General features: G+C 41.9%; 2 protein-coding genes across 2 annotated transcripts; one reads left to right on the top strand and one right to left on the bottom strand.

Annotated features, from left to right (window-relative positions):
* The first annotated feature begins 1,234 nt into the window (after positions 1 to 1,234).
* farsa (phenylalanyl-tRNA synthetase subunit alpha) lies at positions 1,235 to 8,663 on the top strand. Its single transcript, XM_085156899.1, has 13 exons — positions 1,235 to 1,434; positions 1,540 to 1,677; positions 1,984 to 2,082; positions 2,157 to 2,275; positions 4,861 to 4,953; positions 5,446 to 5,574; positions 5,651 to 5,766; positions 5,854 to 5,938; positions 6,025 to 6,124; positions 6,555 to 6,723; positions 6,900 to 6,977; positions 7,401 to 7,515; positions 8,137 to 8,663. Exons 1-13 carry the CDS (start codon positions 1,288 to 1,290, stop codon positions 8,240 to 8,242), a joined length of 1,494 nt encoding a protein of 497 aa, XP_085013025.1. The 5' UTR covers positions 1,235 to 1,287; the 3' UTR covers positions 8,243 to 8,663.
* Positions 8,664 to 11,025: 2,362 nt separating this feature from the next.
* On the bottom strand, positions 11,026 to 13,659 carry LOC146520636 (uncharacterized). The gene is made up of 2 exons (XM_085156902.1): positions 12,988 to 13,659; positions 11,026 to 11,991 (listed from the first exon to the last, which is right to left on the bottom strand). The coding sequence occupies exons 1-2, from the start codon at positions 13,214 to 13,216 to the stop codon at positions 11,696 to 11,698; spliced, it is 525 nt and encodes a 174-aa protein (XP_085013028.1). The 5' UTR covers positions 13,217 to 13,659; the 3' UTR covers positions 11,026 to 11,695.
* Positions 13,660 to 17,013: the final 3,354 nt, after the last annotated feature.

Here is a 17,013-nt window from a genome sequence, read left to right on the forward strand (position 1 = left end):
ATAAATAAGGATTACTTTGAGGTGTACAACCAGCAAAGTTTTTCTAGTAGAGTCCTAAAATAAAACTAGCTTTTATGGAGCTTGTAGGTAGCATAATAGGTCCAATTTCATCTATTGATAATGCCTGATAAACAATGTTTAGCTATGCAGGGGCGGATCTAGAGAATTTTTCTTAGGTTTGTATGGAAATCAGATGGGGTGGCAAAATCACAGCCTTTTTTTTCTTTACACAAATGCTTGTGTTACATTGTATAATATGTATTATATATGGTTAAAATGCATCAAATGCAGTAAATGTACACTTTTCATATAATTAAAGTCTACAACTGTCTTATTTTTTAGCCCACACAATTAAACATTTCAGTTACATAAAACATGGGAAATTTGTGTACTGTATAGTCTGTATAATAAATAAGTATGTAGCCCAATAAGTATAAAATCAGCTACACAACATGAGGTGGTTCAGTTACAAACACAAGTCTAACTAAATTGTCTTATTGTCTAATTAAATTGTTACATGCTTAAATTTACACAAAATGCCAGAAATCTGCACTGTCATGAAAACATTTTTTCAACAAAAACTGAAACTTAATTTTTCATGATTTATTGTACGTGGCACATGCCGCCCGACACCACCCCAGTGGATAGTAGTAGCAGTATGTGACAAGAGTCCTTTGACAAGACACTTCACCTACCGCCTACTGGTGATGGCCAGAGGGGCCGATGGCGCGATATGGCAGCCTCGCTTCTGTCAGTCTGCCCCAGGGCAGCTGTGGCTACAACTGTAGCTTGCCTCCACCAGTGTGTGAATGTGAGAGTGAATGAATAGTGGGATTGTAAAGTGCTTTATAAATGCAATCCATTATTATTATCATTATTATTATTATTATTAGTCAAAAATCTTTCTATTTGGTGTCCATAAAAAAACTAAAGTAAGTATTTATTTTGTTTTATTAAAATATTAGAAATTTGATTCTGAAACAATTTCTCTGTTTGTTTCTAATTCAAAAACTAAATTGCACAGAAATACAATATTTACGGTAACCCATTTTATGTCGCCCTAGCTACTCTTTTTTTTTCTTCTTTTTTTCTGAACTTTATTTGAAATTATAAAGCGAACAGTCAGTCATTCCAGTTCAGTTTGTACAGTAGACATACAAGGCAAATAAGAGTAACAATATACAGGTCAATGAAATAAGAAGGATACGACCTAGCTACTCCTGCATGTTCGGCCTCCGAGAAAGCGACGTCACGTCCGGTCTCTTTCGTGCTTCGTAGGGCTACAGCATGGCGGACACCGGTGTGTTGGAGACGCTTTTACAGCGGGTTGAGAAGGTGGACGACGGAGTGGACAGCCTGGCCGTGGCGACCAGCCTCGGGGTGGATCATCAGGTTATCGTCGGGGCCGTGAAGAGTCTCCAGGCTCTCGGTGACGTAAGTTTCACGAAGAAGCAGCGGAAGTTAGGCTGTCACAGTCAAATGCACGGTGACTGATGCAATAGGTTGAGCTGACAGCCGTGTTTGTTACCTGCTGTACAGGTAATCTCAGCCGAGTTGCGCTCCTCCAAGCACTGGGAGCTGACCGAGGAGGGTACCGAGATCGCCGAGCAGGGCAGCCATGAATCCCGGGTCTTTAGCTGTATCCCCCTGGAGGGCCTGGCTCAGAGCGAGCTCATGGTTAGTGTTTGAAATAGTTAATTATTATCAGAATAACAAAGAATCTAATGCATTAGGTACCTGACGGAGGTAACTTGCTACACACTTAAGAGAAGCAAGGTTTTGATTCTTAAATATCCCTGAAAGTCCACAATATTACGAATACAACATCCACTCGGCTGTTTATGTTCAGGTTTTACGTGTATGTATTTTATGTTTGTCAAACATCTGTATTGAATTTCCCAATGTCTGCATCTCTCATGTATTTCCAGCCTTTTTTGATGTTTCAGTTAAACTTTCTTAAACTCTGCTATTATTTCTGTGTAGAAACTGCCATTTGGGAAGATCGGCTTCAGCAAGGCCATGTCCAGCAAGTGGATAAGAGTGGACAAGGCCCACGAGGGTGGCCCCAGGATATTCAGGACTGTAGGTGTTCCTTTTGTTGTCGCCTTTTCTGATTGAGGTCAGTTTTCTCATTAAGGTGTGTTTTTGATCCCCAGGTGGAGAGCATAGACGACCAAGTCAGGGAGAAACTGCTTCTGGTGCAGAAAGGCAACATCACTCAGCTGGAAGAAAAAGAAAAGAATGAGCTGAAGAAGAGAAAACTGCTCTCTGAAGTGTAAGTCCTCTTGTTTAGTTAGTGGTGAATGTGTACCTTTTTCTGCCAGTAGGTGGCAGGAGACGATTAATTGATACTCAGGGGTTTCCCTGCTCCTTCCAGCTTGCCTGGTATTACTGGATTCAAGTTTTCATCAAGCTCAGCAGTAATAAAAGATGAACATGCACAAAGTAGACAGACGTCTCTAGAGGTCTTCAAAAACATAGTTAAGTGTGTTGAATTTCATTCAGTATTGCAACAGGCAATATTTTCACTTCACATTTCTTTATGAAGTCTGCTGCTCATGGGGTTTCAGCCAAATGGCTGCAATGGTAGCTAGGAGTGTTAAACCATCAGATTTTATGTCACTTAGTGGTCTGAATCATGTTAGCTGATTTGTTTCATAGAGTTAGAAATTATTCTTACATACAGGCGGGAGGGACGGGCAAACACATGATATAAATCTTTTTAAATGGTCCCAAAAATATTTGCTGCTGCTGTTTCCAGTCATGGAAAGTGGAAAAAAGTCTTACAATTTCCAGAGTAAAAGCTTTAAAATGAGCTTTACTTAATCAGATTAAGGTTGTACTGACACTCCTCTGCCTCAGCATGTTTGACCCTGTAAGTCTGGTTCATTTGATTAAATGTGATGGAAGAGGTGATCCCCGGTGTGATTCAGCTGCATTCAGCCTGAGTGGGAAATTCATCACTGTGTTAAATAACCGATGAATCCGTAAAGGCATGGAAGTGGATGGCGTGTCACTGTGCGGTAAAAACAACCACACTTGTGTGTGTGTGTATTAGAGTGGGCGTGGTGGTGGGAGGGGTGATGTTTACATTTGAATGGAGAAGAGTGATGGAGTAAAATAAGTGGAACAAATAAAGATGTACTAAAGCGCACTCAGGTCCAGGATGCAAAGTAACCGTGTGTGTGTGTGTGTTTGGAATATGGCTTTAGTTCAGATGATATAATATTATATAATGATATTTTTAGGTAAAGCCTTTTATCCTTTTATTATTACAGCTGCATATGATCTGCTCCCCTAAAAGCTCTATAAATCTTTTATACAGGTCTGAAATGATTCTTGTGTCTTAACAGTTTACATTTGCATCCTCAACTGTGGCTCCGATGCTTTTAATAACCTTCCCCTCCATATTAGACAAGCGTCATCAGTGTAGGTCTTTAAATCCAGATTGAAAACCTATTTTTATTCCCTGGCTTTTAACTGTGTAGGAAACTGACACCTTTCTTATTAATTTTATTGTATTTTTAATTTGCTAGTTGTTTTGATCTGTGTTGTTCAGCACTTTGGTCTGCCTGGTGTGTTTTTTAAAGTGCTATACAAATAAACCGCCTGCCTGCATCAGCACCACTCCAATAAGCCCACAGGTGCCTAAAAGCAGCACAAATTAAGTTTAACAGCCAGCTTAACTTCATTTAAACTGATTATTGAAATGACACTCTTGTCCATAAATGTTGCATCCTCTCTGAGCAGCAGCAGAGCCCCTGCTTAAGAATAATGGATGTGAGGAAACAGCTATGAGGAGCGCTAGAAAAAGTAATAATGATTTGTTGGATCTACCTAGTTGGTTTTCCCATGTTTACCTAAGTGTAGAACTAGAGCTCCTGATTGGTTTGTGAAGTCACATGGGGAGTTTGAATAAGAAAGTTGTGTTGCTAAATTTTGCAAAGAAAGATATCTGTCTCCATCCTGCTGTTTTAATGGCTGATGTTCTGCCTGGTGTTAGATTACTTAAATGAACTCCAACGTGCATATTCTTCCAAAATCTTCTTATTCACAAAGAATATTGCTCACGAACTGTACGCCAGACAACAAAAGCACAACTAAGCATCCATCTCCTTAGAGACCCTGCTATCCTGTCAGCAAAATATTTTGCTTTTATTCATGTTTACGTTTGATGGTTAAATAATCCTCAAATGTGAGACAGATTTAACCATCACATTGTGATGTGGCAGGTTTGTCACAGAGGTTCTTGTATTAACCTCACAGGATCTCTGCTAATTAGCTTCACATCAGAGTTTCTGTAGTTTAGGGAAGTGATCATGTCGTGGGTACGACATGTTTCTGTGAGAACATATATGTGGCTATCTGACTGGTTATTCAAAGCAGACCCTGACGTCATCTCCTGGGCCAAAGCTGGTCCATAGATGGGCGAATGTTTGTGTTGTCTCCATGTAGAATGGAAGTCTGTTTAAAAAGTGAGAAATCTGGATCATTATTGCAAGAACGGAGCTAAACACATGTTTGTTTTTCTGAACACCATCACAACTAATCTGTGTGGTACATAATGGATTTGTTACTGTGCCACACTAGCTCAGTAGGAAAAGAAATGGGCTTGAAAGTGTGAGGTCACAAGTTCAAATCCATGCAGAGGTGTACTTTCTTTCTTGCTATTAAGAATGTTCTGCTTTATTTTATTATCAATAAATTCATGCAAGAAGTACCGAAAAGGCTTTATTTTGAAAAGATTTTATTGCTATGAAAGTATGAATCAAAATAAAAATAACTGCAAGTTTTTACGGTCTTTAGATTGTCAACAGCAGTACCTTTCTGCGTACTGAGGTCATTCTAATTTGTGTTCAGGACTGTGAAGTCTTACTGGATCACTAAGGGCAACTCCTTCAGCACCACCATCAGCAAACAGGAGACGGAGCTCACCCCTGAGATGATTGCCAGGTATGTAGAGATGCACTCTCCTCAGAGTTTCAGTAGCTCATCAGGTAAAGCGTGCGCACAGAGTCCTCACTGCAGAGGCCTGGGTTCAATTCCAACCCAGGCCCGCCCTCCTCTGGCAGTCAGTGTCAGCCTGCAGGGTCCTGAGTGAGGACAGAGAAAAAATCTGCCCATAAAAGGGGACAAGTCCAAAGATGTGGACTCAGTCCTAAAGGCAGGGCAGGACAGATGCTTTAGCTTTCATGCTGAAAGCGACAGAATGAAAAGAGCGCTTGCACACTTTTGTTTTTTTGCATGAAATCATATCATAGAGAGGATTTGGCTAAAAGCAGTATCCAGATGTTGCATTGCCCAAAATTCAAATTGATATTCTGCGTGCTGATTACGTGCACTGTAGATTCGCCCGCCTCAATCATCTCAGCCACAGATTAAAAATGGCGAAATGATTTGAGAGAAATGTTTTTGTGTTACCTCCCTGCATGTGGTGTGTTCTAGTGGCAACTGGAGAGAGAAGAAATTTAAGCCCTACAACTTTGAGGCCATGGGTGTTGCCCCAGACTGCGGTCACCTACACCCGCTGATGAAGGTGCGAACGCAGTTCCGGCAGATTTTCTTGGAGATGGGGTGAGCAGCTGTGAAACTGGGAGAAACGCACACATGTGCATAATAAAACACCCAGTTAACCGTCTGTTTCTTGTAGTTTCACCGAGATGCCGACCAACAACTTCATAGAAAGCTCTTTCTGGAACTTTGACTCCCTCTTCCAGCCCCAGCAGCACCCAGCCAGAGACCAGCACGACACCTTCTTCCTGTCCGGTGAGCCCGAGGTCACCGAGTGGTGGAAATGAGCTGAGAGTTCAATCGAGAATGATTTCTGATCACCTTTCACTCGCTGTTTTTCAGACCCAGCGCACGCCCACGAGTTCCCACAGGACTACCTGGAGAGGGTGAAGAAGGTCCACTCTGAGGGAGGCTACGGTTCACAGGGGTGAGGCGTGATCACAAGCTCACTTAACAAGTAACGGTGTCGTTGCTGTCACTGCATCTCATCGCATTTTATCATCTGTCTTGTAGGTACAAGTATGACTGGAAGATAGAGGAGGCTCAGAAGAACATCCTCCGCACTCACACTACAGCAGTCAGCGCACGCATGCTGTATAAACTGGCACAGCAGGTGAGACTGTAGGGACGCTGCACTTCCCATATAAATCAGAGCTGTCTGGTGATTTCTTGGTAACACTTTATAATACAGCTCACGACTAAGAGTGTAATTCCCCTGTCAGTAAATGTAATTTCAACATAATGTTTGTTTTCTGAAGTAAAACATAGAGTATGTTTTAGACAACAAGAGCACAGCGTTTGTCATTACCATGTCTTAAGACCTGCCCTTTAAGCACCCATTGACTTTTTGGACAGTGAACTGGAAACTTGACTGAGAGCCAGGCCTTACGCCTGACCTCACTAATGCTCCTGTGTCTGAATGTGAGTAATTCCCTCCATAGAAGAGCAGCAGCAGATGGTTTTAGGTGTGGGACGTCGTATGTGTCCAGTCAATAACTCTAAAACTCTTCTCCCCTTCCTTTTCTCCTCACACTGACAACCAGGAGAAGTTCACCCCCGTCAAGTATTTCTCCATCGACCGCGTGTTTAGGAACGAGACCCTCGATGCCACCCATCTAGCAGAGTTCCACCAGATAGAGGGCGTAGTAGCCGACTATGGACTGACTCTGGGAGACCTCATGGGTGTTCTGCATCAGTTCTTCACCAAACTAGGTGAGGACTGATAGAGGACACTGGACTTGAAAGACCAAAGTTTGGAAGGGACAAATGTGCTGATAGCTGTTTATAGAAAGCCTCTTAATACTCACTTTTTTAAAAAATGTAAACAGACAGTTACAATATCCTATTCTTTTACCAAACGCCTCTTTTTTTTTTTTTTTTTTTTTTAGGAATTACCAAACTACGCTTCAAGCCTGCCTACAACCCCTACACAGAGCCCAGCATGGAAGTGTTCAGCTACCATGAAGGTACAGTGCAACTCTGTTTTTATGTAGCGCTATTAGTCTAACTTACACACAACAGAAACTGAGCTTTAAGAAAGACAAAAGAACGTCCTAGTAGTCTCTTTTATAGACATTTCTGATGGTGTATATTAGGGGTGTCAAACATAAGACCCGGGAACCAGAATTGGCCTGTCAAAGACTCCAATCTGGCCCACTGGGAGGCTTTGGAAAATGTGAAGGAGGACATAAATTTTAGACTTTTAACTGTAAGTTTTTTAGCTTTCACCAATGATAGAGACCTCCCCCATGGTCATTCATGTGACACATCGCAATCAGTAATCGTCTAGACTGAGATGTAGTGTTGAAATTGTCCTTGTTGGTGGGCTGTACACAGTGAAAAATGAGTTTGACATCCCTGTTTTTTGTCATTTCTTTCCATGTGTACAGGATTACAAAAGTGGGTGGAAGTGGGAAACTCAGGAGTGTTCAGACCAGAGATGCTGCTTCCCATGGGCCTCCCTGAGGATGTGTCTGTAATTGCCTGGGGCCTGTCTCTGGAAAGGTGAGCGTGCATGAAAAGCAATACGAGGTAATTAGCTACAAGGAAAACTGAGAGGTCAGCCACGCTAAACACAGCATGAGTCTAAAAGGGAAGGACGTCAGTACGTATCTCCCAAACTATAGTAGATGTTCCATGTAGGGATTAAGGTGTGTGATTAAGTCTGTGTGTACTCATAATCACTTCTTGTGTACGCACTGAACTGACCCACATTGAAGAAATGTAGGTTTGTTTCCTGTGGAGGATTACTCCTGCTTGTACGTGAGTTTCATTTCTATTACCCTGTGAAATTATTTGAGGTCAGACTGTGAGTCTCTGCCTTTCTCTTTGCTCACTCCTGCTTTTGTAAAGTGAAGTCGTCCCAAATGAGTCGCTCGCTGGTCGCGCTGTCGCACACTGTGTTCAGCTTGCTGTTTGAATCGAGCGCTAATTGAGTCTTAACTACGACCAAATGTCACAGCTAATAACCGTGGAGTGAGTGAGCTGGGTAATGTTCCATAATCCCGGGCGAGTAATCCTTTACTACTCTGACCTCTGTTGTTTTCGCTCTCGTCTGTTAGACACAACATAGTCGCGTCTCCCAACAGAACAACCGCTCACGCAGGCTTCTCCTCTGTCTCGCAGGCCCACCATGATTAAATACGGCATCAACAACATCAGAGAGCTGGTGGGACACAAGGTGAACCTACAGATGGTCTACGACAGCCCTATATGCCGCCTGGACTCCTGAGTACCGCCCAGCTGTTGTTATTAATGTTATATTCATTTGGATGGACCCTTTCCTTTTTATCTTTACTGCGTAACACCTCATACCCACGTCTCTCCTCAAAGCCCGGCACCACCGCTGTCCCCTTTATCAAAGCTCGGCCAGTAAAAGCAGTTGGCCTGAAAGCGCCTGTAGCACTAAAAGGGACGGGGCTTTTTTTCACCACAGCCTTCAGACAGATCTGATTTCAAAGGGCTTTAACACAAAAGAGCAGCATTTTTTTTATGAACTCCACACTGCAGCTGGGTGAATGAGGATGAGCCTTGAATTTGTTACAAACTGCCTTTTTTACCACCTTGACCCTGATCTACTATATTCAATCGTCTTGTACAGGAAAAATAAAACTGCAACTTTTGGAAGTCAAAATAAAAGCTTTTTCCAGGTATCAGTTCAGTCTGGCTTGTAATTCTTCAAATGAGCTTGTTTTTACTTGTATGCATGTATGAGAAACATACACTGTAAAGGTAATCCTCCCACACATTTCTAAAAGCATGCAGCTTTTCAGTGAGATGCCGATCAGCAGCAGGACGACTGAGTGACGTCTGCGTCTTTACCAGAGAAACAACAAAGTTAAAAAGATATTAAAATAAAACAGATCAGGTCGTATCCCAAAAAGTTGATTCTGATCATCTGGACGAAGCGTTTTCAGTGGGAGAAACATTTCGTCACTCATCCAAGTGTCTTCTTCAGTCTCAGCTGACTGCAGGTTTCCCCAATCTTATAAACAGTACATTTCCACAAGCCCACTGAATGAACAATGGGCTGTGAGGTCAGTTCTTAAGTCATTAATTTTCATCATTTAAACCCCAAAACACGTTGCGCTAAAAATCGGTCGACCCCAAGGATCAGGTCCCCCGACACAAACAGAGTAACAAAGTGTACGCTGTTAAGTGCCAGGAGGATTGCCATGATTTATACATCAGGGAAACCAAACAACCTCTGGCAAAGCGGATGGCACAACACAGAAGAGCTACCTCGTCAGGCCAGGACTCAGCAGTCTATTTACACCTACAGGCCAGTGGACACTCTTTCAATGATGAGGATGTACACATCATGGACAGGAGTAGCTGGTTTGAGCGCGGAGTCAAGGAGGCCATTTACGTGAACAGGGAAAGTCCATGAACCGAGGAGGGGGCCTAAGGGTACATCTTTCACCATCTTACAATGCTGTGATTGCAGCCATTCCCCAACTCTCTGTGAACAGTGACCGTTGATCAGTGATCTTTGATCAGTGTTGAAGACTAAAGAAATCCATCATGGTTGAAAACACTACATCCAGATGATGGATGTATGGATGACTGAGCATGCATCAAGACAGATCAGGTTGTAAAACTCTAAATTTCAGTGTCACATAACAGTCCTGATAGCTCTTATGCTGAATAGCGAGCTTTCTGCTCATGCTAATGTTGGTGAGCAAAAGCTCACATTTGAAACTGAACTGTACCGCGACCATCAAAGAGATTAGAGTGATATGCGTCACCACTTCAACATGTAGTAATCGAGTTTCTAACAACTACCTATTAAACACTGAAGTCAGCTGACCCAAACCTTCACCATGCCTCTCAGATGGGCCGAGGGCTTGAATGGACCAAACCAAAATATAACTACTATATTAAAATGAGAGTATTTAGAGCCACTTTTGGCTGTACACATGCCTTTATTTTTAGGGGCTCGAATTGGACACAATCTAATAAAAACCAGCTCACTCAGATTAATGTCAGGTGATTTAACTCTGTCACTCCACAACTTACGACTCCTGGGTTGTTTTTCTAGAATATTTTAGGCTTATTTGTTCTGTGAAGCAACGTCCATGCCGTTTAGTACAGCATGCATTTCAGAATTCCTCCCCCTCCTTCTATCCCGGTCACATCAACAGTATAATACTAGAGATGCATTGTCAGTGACAGCCATGCATGCCCATGCATCACACTGTCTCAGCAGTGTTTTAGAAGGGGTGTAAAAGACTACAAAGATGGTGCAATGCCCTTTTCACCCCATCTTTCTTTCAGTTTGAAGAATCTGCCCAGGTTTAGATGTTTTATGGTGAAGACTAACACAACCTTTCTGTTCATGAAGCTGATGAAATGTTTAAACTCTCTGTATTTTCCTGCCTCATGGTAAAGTGCTCTTCATTTCTGTATTTTATAATTTACTGTATTTTATAAACACAGAAAGGATCCCGTGATCATCCACCACAGTTCCATGGATAATCCAGGCTTTTATAAGTCGCAGAGCTCACCACTCTTTCTTTCAAATTTGTATTCATTTACTTTTATTATTTATTAGTTGTTTTGGCCTCCTGTGGCATTTTACAATTTCTTTCTTTCTGAAGTCTGCTGGTGTCCTGTTTTGCTTGGACAAAGTTCAGAGAAAGTTCAGTTCTCAGATTAATTTGATGGGTCTTTTACAGTTTTTAGGACTTAATAATTTCCCGTCTGGTTTCTGTTCTGCTAAATTAAGACAAATTTGAATGTCTCTTTTTAAAATGTTCAGATCTTCGGTTACGTTTGAGCCATAAGCTGCATTGTCCCGTTCTGTGTACAAGACAGCTAAAGGGAATCCACGAGCGTGTGCGACACCTGCGCTAAAGCTGCAGGATTAAGCTGCTCTGCGTACGTAAATGTTGAATAGCTGGAACTCCCTTAAGTCTTCCTCTAATCCCCGAGTGTCTTCAAATAACATTTTACTGAAGTGTGTGAGAAGGCCAGGAGGTTGGAAGCAGCTTTGTCAAAGACTCCAGAAACGGATTTTGTGTTCCTTTTTCTTTTTTATGAGTCACACATGAAGCATAGCAAAATAACATTAAAATCACCAACAAAGAGACACGTTGCACTGCAAAAAATGCATATCTGTGAGCAGACTTTACAGCTAATCTGTTGTTGTGCAGGTGGATTATAATGCTGCAGCAGATGGACAGTCTTTCAATCTCACGCCCTGGATCATCATATGTCACTCACACTGGACACAATAGCCCCCCTGATACATTTCAGACAGATTTTACTTTAAAAAAAACAGGAAAAACAACAAAAATACTTTATATCAACATGCTATACCAACATGTCGTGCTTTTTGTACTTATCTAAAATGTATCTCACTGAAGATCAGGCACACAGAGACAATAAGTGCTGATCTTCTCCTCTAAATCACTTCCTCTTTGGATTCAATGCCTGAGGTTGTCAGCTTTTCTCATTTTGTGACAACAGTCTTAAGCCATGTGGTGTAATACTGACAAATCCTTTAACGTGTTAGAGACAGTTTCATTACTGCTGCTCACTTCACAGTCACTGAAGGTCTGCTGGTAATTACACGGGATATGAGATGTGCAGTTTGTACATGCTGCGTTCCTCGCAGCCATCTCCTTCTGTCAAAGTCATGTGTTATGCACACTCAGGCGTGTAGTCAAGGTCCATGTCACAATCAGAACTCCCCCGGGATTTCCTTGCTTGTTTCTGGGCAGTTGGGGAAACCCGGAGAGCCGTGACTCGGTGGGCTGTGAGAGTGTGGGAAGAATGACGGGATGTAGGGGATGGCGGCCAGCAGCAGCGGACTGGTCTGGGGGCTTTCGTCGCGAGATAGAGGAATGACCACATCGTCCTGGTCCCACACGTGGAAGGCATTGTGAGCGAACGGATGCGCCGAGGGGGGATGGCTGCCCATGCGTTGGGGATCATCCTCGTCTTTGTCTTCATCTCCAGTTGGACCGAGCACACACTCTAAAGAAGGAAGACAGGGCTTAGCAAAGGAGTATTCACAACAAACTGAAAGCTGTGAAAAAGCAGGCAAATTGACCAAAGGTGATGCATTAATGGTGAAAACTGACAGATAACTGAGGTTTGTGTTAAAAAGAAAGCTTGAATTCCTGAACAGTCTGGCTGAAAGTGATGCACAAGTGGTTCAGTTCAGGTCTTTGTAGTACTAAAGCTAAACTAAAGCTACCAAGCACTGACTGTCCCCATTTTATTGGCATGTTTATTAACATATAGAGCAAAAATAACAGCTGCTTTGAGTGCAGATGAACCCATTTGGATCACAGTGGTGTTAAAAGTACATGCATCAGTACTCAGTGTATCCTCACTGCTGCTGCATCCCTGTTATTGTACTCTCAGAGAAACAACAGCTGTAATCCAACCATTTCCCCAGAGGTCGGGAGTACCAAACAGAAGACGCAGGTGCCAGAACTGGCCACTAATTTTAGACTTATAACTGTATTTTCTCTGGTTGTACAGCTTTTACTACTGATGAAGTTCTCCCCTATTGCCATTCATTCTCCACCACAGTAATAAAGATGAATAATTAAAAACACAAAGTTCCTGTTGTTTCACAATCTACTGTTGAAATTTAGTATTTTACACTGGGCTCACAATTTAAAAAAAAAAAAAAAGACATTCTGTCAATTAACAAATAAAGTTCAGTTTTATAATTTCAGCACAGTCTGCACAATGAGCTAACAGAACCATTTCTGTAATTTTACATATTTGTCTCTTACAATTTAAGCCCAGAGCAGCATTTCTTTATCATGTGGATAAAAAGTGAGCTGTAAAATTGCACTTCTTTCATTAAAATATCTCAAGCATTAAATGTGTAGTTGAACTTCTTTACACTGACACAAATGGAAGTTTCACAGGTCCATTCAGATCAAAATGGGCTGCATACACGGCCCACGGTGTAAAAGGAGTTTGATTTGCCTGCTTTGGGTGACTGGCACGTACCTGTTATGTCAATGGCCAGATCCTTGATGAGGTGTCCAATGATGGCATAGGCAACTCCAACTACTACCAGAGCGGCCATGAGCAGATACAGCACCGCCTTTGGTAAAGGGATGAGCTCCTTCACCGGGGGTGTGTACTGCCGGTACAGAGGGTCGTCTACCGACGCTGAGTAAGGGTAAGCGTGTGCCTCGTGGGTGGAGTTGAAATCGGTGAAATTATAACCATTCATGGTTACAGGAACAGGTGATGACACGTGTGGGCTTTTTTCTCACTTCTTATAACCAGACCATACTCCACACACGAGGGTGATATTTCTTACACGAAGACATTACGCACAAATTATAATAATAAAATCAATTTGCCGTTAATATGAAGGTTAATTCTCCAGTTTCGCAAAGAAAATAAAAGAAATATGAAGGGCAAAATGAAAACGAAGTCCTGATAAGTTTGCATCTCACTTCTTTACTTCATCCCTTGTTCTCAGACACCAAATCCAGCCAGTCCTTCGGCGGTAAAGAGCGCTCCTGGCTTGGGGTTCTTATGTAAGGTGCGGTGGGTGCTGCTGCCTCCTGCTCTGTCCTTGGTGCTGAAATGAAGCATGCGTCCCGCCGGCAGCTGTAAACTGTCAGGTCCGCCCACTTTAGCCCACTCACCCTCACTCTGCTGGAAACTGTCGGCTCACGGCAGGCTTATGCAGCGCTACCGAGAAGTCCCCTGAAAGGAAACTAGTCCTTTCTACCGCGTAGAGATGCTATTTCTGCTCACGTACACAGCTCGGGACGTCCCCGACGGTGGCAATGTCAGTGTGTCTTTCAGTTAAACTGAATAAATTGCGGGTTTGTAGACGGGACACGGGGGTGAGCTGAACCTTATTAGCACCTTTGGGTGGACTTGAAGGTAACTGTGGGAAAAGACACTTCTTTGCAGCATATCCACTTTCACAGTCTCAAATGATCACACAAACACATTTTAAAAATGCGTTACAGCCCACTGCCATACTACTGCAGCAGTCACGGTTACTGGTTATGGTCATAATGTAAATATGCTATGTATTTTTTTTAAATATTAAAGAAAAAATGCTAATTATAAATATTAAAAAATATATTTTAAAGTGTAAAATCCTGCAGACGTTAATAGGAGAAATGAGACTTTTGCATTTCACAATAATGATGATCACTGTTTAAAGAAAACAACAACCCAGACCTTCTTTTAAAATAAAATAAATGCATAATTATAAAGTCAGAGAGGTATTCTCCGAGCATATGAGAGTTTTTCTTATGTCCAACATCTTGTCCAAACCCATCTGGCTATTATTTTTGTCAGAGCAGTCAAGGATATAACAAAGATTCATCTTACACTCAGGTTGTGTCATCATTATAGTGATATATTTTATTTTTCCATGTAAAAGTCTGGTTGAAAATGGACTTAAACTCCACAGTAGTCAGTTTTGACAATTTCAGCTCCTCGTTCCAGGAGTAAGATCATACAAGGGGGCAGCATTATTTAAAAGCCTTTTTTTCTTCTTAATTTGATCCTGACTCTGGGGACAAACACTTGTAAAAATACTGTGAGATCAAATGTTTCGTCACCTGCACAGAGAAGCACGATTACTTCCTTAAATACATTAATATTGATTTTTTTTTCTTGCAGCAGAGCACGGATCCATGGATTGATGCCTGTGTGCTACAGACCTGCGGCAAAAAACATGCACACCACATGCATGGACACACCTCCAAGATGCACACTTGAGCATTTATTATGCGTTAAAGTTACTTTGCATTAGACAACAATCTAAATCTCAATCTAAGTATGTCTAATTACTGCCAGCTATGCCGAAACAGGACATTTACGGGCACATTTAGTAGATCAGCACTACAAATTGTAAGCCAGGTGTTTCTGGTAACAGCCATTATTTTAGTCCTGGAAATTATTGATACATTCAAAGTACTGATCCCAGCCAATATTTCTGGAAACACATCACAACTTAATGGGGAAAAGCCACGTTTATCTACACGGATACAGACTGGGTAAAGTGTTAGGAAGGAAAGGATGCCAGGTCATTGGATGGAAATGAAAATGGTCATCTTACAGAGGGCTGCATTCAAACACACCCTGGAAATCAAAGTGAACAAATTATGTGGCAAGCTAGTGCATTTTGCAAAAATTTCATTGCAGCAACATTGAATGGTACTCTAGTTTGTATGTGCTGATATGCATGCCTGACAACATCTGGGAATGTTCCTGATGTCATGGGGACTCTCTACCCAGACATCAACATTTATAGCTCTTGCAGTGCTCTTCCTGTTTCTCCTTGCACAAAGGAGCAGATACCAATCCTACTGATGGGTTAAGGACCGCCTGGATGTCCTAGAGTAACTGTGTGTCTCCTGGAATCTCCTCCTTGCTCTTTAGACCAGCGTTTTCACGTGTGTTATGAATAAATCTTCTTTTTTTCGGTACCGGAACTAGTTTTATTTTGTTATATTTATCCGCGACACCTTAAAGGCCGGTCCGTGAAAATATTGTCGGGCATAAACCGGTCCGTGGCGCAAAAAAGGTTGGAGACCGCTGCTTTAGACTGTGTTGGGAGACTCAGGAAACCTTCTGGAAATGACACGTATTAATGTGCCATTAAAACATCCTCTGGCTATGGCCTAATCAGTAATCATAACTCTAACACCTCAGCTAACAGCATTTGGTTGGTATTTAAATTTCTATCTTCAAGCGAGAATAGAAATAGAAATGCTTTACATTGAGAAAATCATTCACCATAGATGTAGTGATGAGACAAGCAGGCATGTTATTAGTAAAAGGTGTGTTTGGAGATATTGGGTGTTAACACCCTGATTTACCAAAGTTCACACTGCAAGTGCTCGATATTTCTGTCAGGGCTGTTAGAGTTCAACCGTCTCACCTAATATACCTAACATACAATGCAAAGTATGGTAGAGCCTGCTGCTATCACATGTAGGATTAAGAAGTCCAAAAAATGTGTAGCTTTTAAGTCTTTGAGTTAAATTGAAGATGGGCTTTAACCTGCCGTCCAAAAATTGTACTGCTCATACCGACAAACTAATCCGGTATTTGGATGTGGTCAGAGAATTGTCGTGTTTTTCCCTACTAAATGTGTTAAAACTCTGCCATTTGAGTCCCATCATGGCTCATTTTGACAGAGCTGCTAACTCTCTGGGGTTATAATCCAGATGATTATTTGAGATGAAAAGCCTCCTAATTATCCAAGTATTAGACCGCCATGGCTGCTGCTAATGCCTGGATGAGGAAATATGAGCAGTCCTCTAATTTCCCATAAGAAGAGAACCATCATGTCAGCCTCCATCATTCCTGACAGAAAGAACCCTGAAGACAGAGTCCATGCTGGGTACAATTAGTCACATATCCATACCCAAAAGGATGAAAGGCAATTGGATGAGAAAAAAAAAAAAGCAATTTCCTTATGTAAGCACCATGTAAAACATGCCTGGGCATCATGTAAGGCTGGGGATTTGTCAGCTCTTTAATTCCCTCCACTTCAAAGTGGCAGCGACAGACATGCAATGGAACTGGAGAGGATGGAGGTCTTTATCTGTACAGTGGCTGGCACAACCCAACATCCCTCATGGCCTTATGGATTGAAAAGAAAAAAGATTATCTGAAGCACCGGCAACATTTTGTCCTGGATATGAAGTGAGGTAGACATGGAGAGACAAAACAATACAGACAAAAGAGCGGATGCCTGTGCACAAGCAGGACACTGTTGTGTGCTGTTGATATGTCACAGCTGAAGCAAACGTAGTGTTTGTACTACGTACTATTTATCATTTATCACTATCGTTAAAGTGGAGTTAAATTTGTCTGAATCTGTTGAAAATTATTATATTTCTGGACTGATGTGACCCCTTCAGCACATCACTGCTGTTTTTTTGTATCTGTTCCCATGAAGCTTTAACACATAATAATCTCCTAAACATTTCATATGATTGTTGGGTTGTTATCTGTATGTATTAGTGTCGGGCCTACCTTACAATA

Source organism: Neolamprologus multifasciatus, chromosome 4 (genome assembly GCF_963576455.1).
Source record: "Neolamprologus multifasciatus chromosome 4, fNeoMul1.2, whole genome shotgun sequence".
Taxonomy (NCBI): domain Eukaryota; kingdom Metazoa; phylum Chordata; class Actinopteri; order Cichliformes; family Cichlidae; genus Neolamprologus; species Neolamprologus multifasciatus.

Bases quoted from the DNA above. Each gene is read 5' to 3' on its own strand.
- LOC146520636 (XM_085156902.1), bottom strand. From the start codon at position 13,216: ATGAATGGTTATAATTTCACCGATTTCAACTCCACCCACGAGGCACAC. The intron at 11,992-12,987 runs GTACGTGCCAGT...TTCCTTCTTTAG, and splicing joins TCTGGCCATTGACATAACAG to AGTGTGTGCTCGGTCCAACT.
- farsa (XM_085156899.1), top strand. From the start codon at position 1,288: ATGGCGGACACCGGTGTGTTGGAGACGCTTTTACAGCGGGTTGAGAAG. The intron at 2,083-2,156 runs GTAGGTGTTCCT...TTTGATCCCCAG, and splicing joins GCCCCAGGATATTCAGGACT to GTGGAGAGCATAGACGACCA. The intron at 4,954-5,445 runs GTATGTAGAGAT...GGTGTGTTCTAG, and splicing joins ACCCCTGAGATGATTGCCAG to TGGCAACTGGAGAGAGAAGA.